The 8655-nt window shown below is 48.2% G+C and overlaps 1 protein-coding gene across 1 annotated transcript; it reads right to left on the reverse strand.

Annotated features, from left to right (window-relative positions):
- Window positions 1-383: 383 nt before the first annotated feature.
- RPL22 (ribosomal protein L22) lies at window positions 384-7876 on the reverse strand. The gene is made up of 4 exons (XM_040459700.1): window positions 7770-7876; window positions 5814-5918; window positions 3283-3407; window positions 384-602 (listed from the first exon to the last, which is right to left on the reverse strand). Exons 1-4 carry the CDS (start codon window positions 7779-7781, stop codon window positions 458-460), a joined length of 387 nt encoding a protein of 128 aa, XP_040315634.1. The 5' UTR covers window positions 7782-7876; the 3' UTR covers window positions 384-457.
- Between the last annotated feature and the right edge of the window lie 779 nt (window positions 7877-8655).

The raw sequence follows: 8655 nt of genomic DNA on the forward strand, positions 1-8655 counted from the left end.
CTTGCATTTTTATCAACGCTGCCCTGTTCCTGCAGGAAGCGAACCTCAGAGAAGTCACTGGTTTCGCTCTCAGTGGATTAGACGTCCCAATGTTTGTATACCTGAATCTTTTAAGAAAAGCACCAGGTAAAACGGTCACACCTTTTGAAGTAAAATAGTGACTAACTGAAGTGCACACACCTCCACACCCTTTAACCACCTGCTCAAGGTCAATTCACGGGCAGTTCCCTTAAAGGAGGTTATTTCTATTTTGGTATTATTACCACAATAACTAAAGTTTTTAAGCAGGAAAAAAAAGTCTAATTACAAATAAGTGAATGGCAGCCCAAATGAAGCCCTTTTACTATGATTTCCAATTTTCTGGTCAATCCACACTGCAGTGATACAAGGAAAACCACCATTTTGGTTCCCAAGTTTTATTGAAGAACTTATACAAAATATTTCAGATAAAGGAGTTTTAATCCTCATCTTCCTCCTCTTCCTCATCTTGGTTTATCTGGAAGTAACGCAATTCGTAACTCTCTTTGCTGTTAGCAACTACGCGCAACCAATCACGTAGATTATTCTTCTTCAAATATTTTTTGGTGAGATATTTCAAATACCTGCAGAGAGAGAACACTTGAGAACTCACCACAGGGCTCCGGCATCTCCAACAGTCACTTGTATAAAACCTGTGCATTCAAACCATCACCATTCAGGGTGTTCTCCCAGCATCCAAAAAGGGCAAAGGTAAGGCCGATATACCCAGCCAAGTTTCTAAAACAAGCATCAGCCACATTTCATCTACACTGGCAATAAAATGAGGACAGACAAGGAGAGGTCACAGTTGTCGGTTAAACACAGCAAAACGCCTATGAAGTGGTTCTTAGTGACCACTGGAGAAAGATACCATGGTAGTAATGACACAGTTAAGTACCCGATCTTAGTACCTTTTACGGAGAAATCACGGGGTTTCTAATGAGCTCCAAGTACTTCCCGCATCTCACCTCACGGATTCTAACCTCTTTCTGAGGTCGTTCGGATGACGGGGATTGTTTGTCACACTCACTCCCGCCAGATGCTCACCACCCAACTCCTGGGAAACAGGACGCCACCCTGCCACTGCCCTTGCTCCACCTCTGCAAGTGACGGCACTCAGTCCTTTCAACCTGTCAGCCTGACTGCTGGTGTGGCCTGGGGGACAGCTAAGCAGTCACCACAGCAAACTGCTTAAAAAACTGGCTATTTTTATAAAGGCAGCAACTGGCTTCTGTGCTCAACATCCCAACTGCCCAAAGCCTGCAATCGTGTTTCTTCTCTCACTTGTTTACTTAGGAGGCCCTCGGGCATCTTCCCAAACCCAAAAGGAGAAGAGGGAACAGAACACCAAACTAAGTCCCGGCTGGGCAAATTAACCTTTCCAAGCCCCACTCTCCCCCTCCATGAAATGAGACTCCTGATACTTACCATCTCTTCAGGCTGTCACAAGGACTACGTGAGACACACAGGCAGACCGGCAAGGACCCAGATAGGAACGAACCAACAAACTCACCACCTCCAGGAAATGAGTACCGCTCAACAGCGTTACTTACGCCAACAAAGCAATCTTCACAAAGATGTGAAGATCTCAGTTCAATCCTATCCACTTTCCCCTACATAAAAATAAATCAATTTGGTCGTTCCATCTAAAAAGTATTCTTTTCTGCCATTTACTGTTTCTACCATATTGTATTCAGGTGAGGTGCTTAATTTGAAAGTCCAGGTGGCCTAAAATTTTTCATAATTTTTAAATTAAACTGCCTGGGTGGCTGAGTTAGTAAGTGTCCGACTCTTGATTTCGGCTCAGGTGATGACCTCCACTGTGAAGGCAGAGCCCGCGTGGGATTCTCCTCTTTCTGCCCCTCCCCCACCCGTGCATGTGCGCACACGTTCTCTCTCTCAATATAAATAAAAATTTTTTTTTTAATTTTCCTTTTCCTTTTCTTATAATAGGATGTTGGAAAACTAGGTAAAAAGCTACAGAAGTGCAGAAACAAGAAAAAGTCCTAGATTAGGACTACCTAGAACACTTCAAGAAAACTATTACCATCCAGAAAGGAAAGCGATGAAGACAGGGCCCCTGTCCTCCTGCACTGGGGATGAACAATCTGTGCAAATGGAAAGGGTGTCAGGAGCCATTCTCACAGCCAGCCTGGTAAACGTTGGGGACAGGTCACAGATCATAGCATCACCCCCAGGAGCTCTGCAAAAGCCCAGTGTGTTGCAGGCTTTGTACGGCCTGGAGGCCCTATGGTTGCATCCATCTCTCGTGTTATCAAATCTCCTTCTGGGGGTGCCCGGGTGACTTGGTCGGTTAAGCGTCCAACTTTGGCTCGGGTCCTAGTCTCACAGTTTGTGAGTTCGAGCCCCACATCAGGCTCTGTGCTGACAGCTCAGAGCCTGGAGCCTGCTTTGGATTCTGTGTCTCCCTGTCTCTCTGCTCTTCCCCTGTTGTGCTCTTTCTCAAAAATAAATAAACAAACATTAAAAAAAAAAAAAAAATCTCCTTCTGCACAAATAACTGAACCAGGCAGAGTAGGAAGTCACCTCTTGACTGATAATAATTAAAGCTAAAAGCAAAAGCTGAATTATACCAAATTCGTCCTAACACACCTTCAAATTTCCCATTACTTGATTCAGTCTGATTGAAAGCTCCTAAGAACATACCAGGCTCTGGCCTAGGAGCGAGGTATAAAGCGGTTCAATTCCTTACAACCACCATACAATACTGCAGCACAAGCGAACTGGGGTCTCCGACTTAGAAAAATGGGCCCACAATGGCTTCAGTCTAAACTGAGATCTCGGAGTCCTCAGCCAACGATACTGGCACTTACAGGGAACTAAAAGTAGAATTAAAAATGAAAGCACACTGATCGTGAACACCGAAGAAGGTAGAGAACTGTCCCATCGCTGTGCTGTGCACCTGAGCCCAGTACAACACTGCGTGTCAACTATACCTCAATAAAATAAAAACGAAAGCTCTCCACTGACCTACAGGGAAAGGAGGCAATATTCTCATTTTCAGTACTGTCTAAGCAAGTCTGAGCATCTTTATTGCTTGAAATACGTTAGCCCGTGAAAAACAAAATTTTTTAAACTACCAAAAATTGAATGCTTTCAACCCCCACAGGAACATTCATTCAGTGCCTCCTTGCACTGGACCCTGTTCCAGGAATTAAGGGATGCAAGCGAAAAACAAACGGGGGTGGGGGGGGGGGGACTCAGAGACGAGAGGCTGGCAGGTAGCACTTTTCTGTCCCATACCTTTTGGAAAAAGGCACCTCAGAAGTGACCGTAATCTTGCTCTTGCTCCGTTCGATGGTTACAACCCCTCCACCAAGATTCCCGGCTTTTCCATTCACTTTAATTCTCTCTTGAAGAAACTGCTCCTGTGGAAATCGTCAAATCGATAAGTGAAGCGACAGCTTTGCCCACTTGTTTTATGCTCTTAATACTGAATGAAGACTTGTTTCTCCTATGTTCAGTCTTCAAAAAAAAAAAAAAATTACAGCACATATTTAGCTATTAATATGAGGTCTGAAATCTAAGAATGGAAATTAGAAGACAGCACTACTCAACTTTATTTACACGTGGAACATGAAAACATCCCCACATGAACACATGTGACTGCTTCCACACAAGGTCAAACAAATGTGCCTCTACACAAAAGGCTTGACTGCTGAGTCAAAAGTAAAGAATAGACAGGAAACCTAGGGCCAAACTGTTACAAAGTACAGACAATTCTGAATCTAAGGAGTATAAAAACAGTGCTCTCAGTACCATGAGAGGACCTAAGTCAGTCTTCAACCTAGTAGTAGGAGCAAAACATAACACAGACCAAAACAACTCTACATCAGCTCAGGGGCCGTTTGCATGGCACAGGAGAAGGGCAACAGCCCAGGAGCCCAGAAATGGCACTCTTGGCAAAACCCCTTGGAAGCCTGGGACCCACCTCCATGGGGTGAATTCAGGGGTCTTGGTCAAAAAGGAGGACTCCGGGGGTGCCTGGCTGGCTCAGTCAGTGGAGTGTGCAACTCTTGATTGTGGGGTCAAGACCCACATTGGGCTTAGAGCCTACCTCCTTAAAAAAAAAAAAAGGGACAACTCTGGTTCTCTTGCTGTTACAAATGATATGAAATCCCTCCAGCCCCAAATCCCTACAATCCTCTATTTAAAAACTCCAAGGTGGGGGGTGCCTGGACAGCTCAGTCAGTTGAGTGTCTGACCCTTGATGTCAGTTTGGGTCATGATCTCATGTTTCATGGGTTAGAGACCCACATCGGGCTCTGCTCTGATGGCGTGGAGCCTGCTTGGGATTGTCTCCTCCTGTCTCTGCCCAGCATGCACACACGCACTCTCTCAAAAATAAATTTTAAAATACATACATACATACTCCAATACACTGTACATTAACTGAGGACAGAATAGAGTGACTAAGTCAGAAATCTTGATTTCTGCATCTTAGACTCAAGTTTGTTTTTTTATCCTAAGAAGGTTCTAGAAGGAAACAATTACACACAAGTGAGTGTAAAGGCAGGGAGAGAGAAGCGATGCCAGGGAAGGGCCAACACAGACACAAGATGGAAGAGGCCACAAAGGTTAGGAGGGAAAGGTGGCCACAGAGAAGAGAAAAGTGTTACACAGAGACTGAGGAGCCAATTAAGGGACTTCCCACAGCAACAGAGACACAAAAGGCATCACATCACACAAGGCAGGGACACGCAAGAAGTTACGGGCATTCACTGTTGTTAGTGGCCATAGGCTGAACCTCTAGATTTTTTCACCTGAAAATTATTCTTGTTGTAACATTATCTTTTGGCAAAGAGAAGAGCAAATGGGAATTTAAGAGCCTCTGCACAAGAAGTCTGAATTCTGGGACGCCCAGGTGGCTCAGTGGCTTAAGCGTCTGACTTTGGCTCAGGTCATGATCTCTCGGGTTGTGAGTTCGAGCCCCGAGTCGGTTTCTGTGCTGACAGCGTAGAACCTGCTTTGGATCCTGTCTCCCCCCACACACGCACACCCTCTCTGCCCCTCCCCTGCTCGCAGGTACGTTTTCTCTCTCTCTCAAAAATAAGTAAACATTCTAAATAGATAGATAGATAGATAGATAGATAGATAGATAGATAGATAGATAAATAAGTCTGAATTCCCCAGACATTGCTACTGAACAGGTAAAGAGTAAACTGCCAAGTTGCACAGTCAAAATATGGCAATGAGGTTAATTTTTCTAGGGCCAAATATGTGGGGTAAAATATCAATACAAAGCGGGATATGGAGAAAAAACAAGCTCCAATTACAAATCAGCAAACAGGATATTTTAATGTAAATACTGAAGCCCTGATATCTGATAAAAAGGAAAGCCCAAAGAAACGCTGCCATCTGTCCAATACCCATAGCCCAGCAGTCAGGCCGGGTGGAGACAGCCCCTTACTCTGTGCGGATCAGGGCCCAGTGCTTATGCTTCAACACACCAAGGTGCCAAGCGGGTACCGGATCCAGTGGAGTTGGCCGTTTCCTGGGAACTCGGAAGTAAATAAAACCACTTTTGGAAACAAAAGGAAAGAGGCAAAAGAAACTGAGGCAGTTCCCTAGCACTGATGTTTACTCCTCACCACCGATACACACCAAAGAAAGCGAGACTTAAAAACAAGTAACTAGACCAACTTCCGGGCTGTGTGGAGCCAGAACCAGAGATGCCCACGAGCAGGAGAACAGAAACGTGCTCCAGCAGGTTTTCTCAGCAACATCTCAGAAGGTCCCTCCCTGTCCTGAGTGGCAGCAAGGGTGTCACTTACGAAATTGGCAGCATCCATGATTCCGTCTTCTACAGGGTGGGTGCAGTCCAGAGTAAACTTCAGAACTTGCTTCTTTTTTTTGCCCCCCTTCGCCACAAGCTTTTTCTAAGGTGCGCAAACGACACACAGATGAAGGCACAACCGGTATGCCCCTCCCCCCAACCACCAAAAACAGAACCGAACCGAAAATGCCTGATGGAAAAGCCCACACAAATCCAAAATCCGCGAAGCTGTGCTCGCTTGCTTGCGGGGTCGCAAGAGACCTGCCCTGAGGGGTGATACCCAGAAGGCTGCTCTGTAAGCTTAGGGGCCGGGAGTCATGCCCTTTTGAGGGGGAAATTCGAGCACTCTTACTTGCCCTTTCCAGCCTCCCCCGTCTCTCTGGGCATGAAAAGTCTGTTACCTTATGAACCACAATAAAAGGAACATTTTCTTTTATTTACCATAAAACTTTAGAAATACAGTTTCAAGAAACAGTGCACACTTTATTCCAGGACTAGGGCAAGCATACAAACTATGCCTTGCATATCTAAGACAAATTGAATCCGAAATGAGTACTTGTCCTAACTCTCCAGATTAGGGTCCTGATCCGTTTAACTGCTCACCTACCTTCTTGAAAACCACAGTGGGAACTGCACGTCCCAGCAGCGCATCCACCCCAGCAGGGACAAGAAAAAGACTCAAACTTTGGTTCTAATTACAACACTACTGTCGATTTCTAGGTTTTGATTTAAATCATCAGTCTGAGCACATCCGGCAAGGATCCAGTCCCTTTACTCTCACAAAGCTCAGTCTTCTCCCTCTGCAAACTCCAACATCATTTACTCTCACAAAGCTCAGTCTTCTCCCTCTGCAAACTCCAACATCACTAAGAAAAGCACCTGTACGACCTTACCTAACTACTTGCAGTTCCACTCTAAAAGTTTTACAGACTCTTAAAAAGACTTTTCCAAGAACACACCTGGCCCCCCTTCACGTTTAAAAAAATTTCATCTACCATTTGATTGGTTCAACTTGTCCCAACATTTTAGCTACTCCAAAAATCACGGATTTCTCTTTAAGACATCTCTTCCTGGTAACCTAAAGGGATGCTTTAAGATCCAGTCCCGGACATACACAATCAGCAAGTAAAAGACCTACCCACAATGGGATCCACACCTCCCATCAAGGTTTTAAATCAAAGGCATACAAATGCAGAGAGGTATTAAAAGCCTGCCCCGGCAGAAAAGAGTAGGTAAGCCGAAAATGTTAACGGTGTCCCAACAAAAGGGAGGCAGGAAAACGACTTGCTCGAGGCAACATGTGAGGAGGGCGAGCTGCAGGCCGAGTGACACGAGGGCGCCACACGGCCGGTCCTAGCCCGGCCGGGGCTGAATGAAGGTGGGCCCTGCCCTCGACCAAAAAAAGTCTCTACAGGTGCGCCCTGAGGAACTGCTTCCTCCATGAACACTACGAGGGTCCTCAAACCCAGGCCCCTCTCTGAAAGCAAGCCAGCCTGACACCTTCCGTGGACATTCCCACTCGTCTCCAAGTCCCGGGTGTAGGTTACCCGGATATGCGACTCCCGAGAGTGGCAGGTCCCCTTCCTCTTCCCCGCCCTCCGCCCAGGTAACCAGGCCCAGACCCTGGCTGCCTCACGCCAGCCGGGCTCCCCAGGGCCCTGGCCGGCCCAGGCTGTAGCCTGGGCGCCCCAGCTCCCGGCTGGCCGCAGACAGGGGCCCGAGCCCGAGCCGCGGGCTCCGCAAACTCCGGGGCTCCTCTCGCGCCCCAGGCCGCGGCCTCCTCCGCCCACAACGTGCGGGGCCCGGGGCGGCCCTGGCCCGCTCCCGCCGGCCTGCCAGCCCAGCCTGGGCCGGGCTCTGCAGAGCGCCGTCCCGCGCGAGCCGGGCAGGAGCCGGGCCAGCGAAGCCCACGTGCTTGCCCCAGAGCCGAGGCCTCGCGCGGAGCCATACTAACCACGGGCGCCATGGCGGCAGCGGAGGCAGAAAGGGAGGTGGGCGCTCTACGCAGACGCAAAGAGCTCGCAGCGCGCAGAGCACGCAGGCCTCAGGCCGTACCAATCGCTCGGCCACGCCCCTCGGCCGCCACGATTTCGCCCTGTTTTGTACGATCGGGGAGCGATTGCTTTTCCCTGAATGCAAAGCCCGTCCTATCGCAGGCCTTGGGCGGGGGGGGGGGGGGGGGGCGTGCTGAGGCAGGAGGCCCTGTGGCCTGTCCCAATGCAAATGATCGGAGGGGGGAGCTAGACTGGATGAGCCCAAAGAGAAATAGAGGGTTCGCTCTACTTTTGAAAGTTTTGGAAAGAGAAAAGAAATAAGGAAATTCACTAACCCATAAATCACCAGCTAGTGGTATGGGAGTAGAACCCACCAACTTGGGGAGTTGAGGCCTTTCTGGTCCTGGGGTCCTAATGCCCAAGAGCACTTTGGCTTCTTCCTACTTGAAGTGCCCAGCCTTGAAGCTGGTGCCCAGGGGCTGTGTCTCCCAGGGCTAGCCCTCCATGCTGCAGTCAGGTACACTCTCCAGTTTGACCCCTTCGCCATCTCAAAATACAAGCCGCCCACCCTCCAATCATCACCACCTAGCTTTCCAGCGCGTGCCTTCTAGTTTCCCAGTTCCAAAAATTCTTGTGCCAACACTTCTCAAACTGGCACGTAGACAGGAATCACCTGGGGATCTCCTCAAAATGCAGATTCCAATTCAGTGGGTCTCACTGGTTTGAGATTGTGCATTTCCCACAAACTCCCAGAAGATGCTGCTGCCGGTGGTGGTCTATGCACCCCAAGCTGAGTAGCAGGGATCTGCAACCCCCGAACTGAGATCCATTGACAGGACTGCTTTC

Source organism: Herpailurus yagouaroundi, unplaced genomic scaffold (genome assembly GCF_014898765.1).
Source record: "Herpailurus yagouaroundi ecotype Mexico unplaced genomic scaffold, PumYag 77, whole genome shotgun sequence".
Taxonomy (NCBI): Eukaryota; Metazoa; Chordata; class Mammalia; order Carnivora; family Felidae; genus Herpailurus; species Herpailurus yagouaroundi.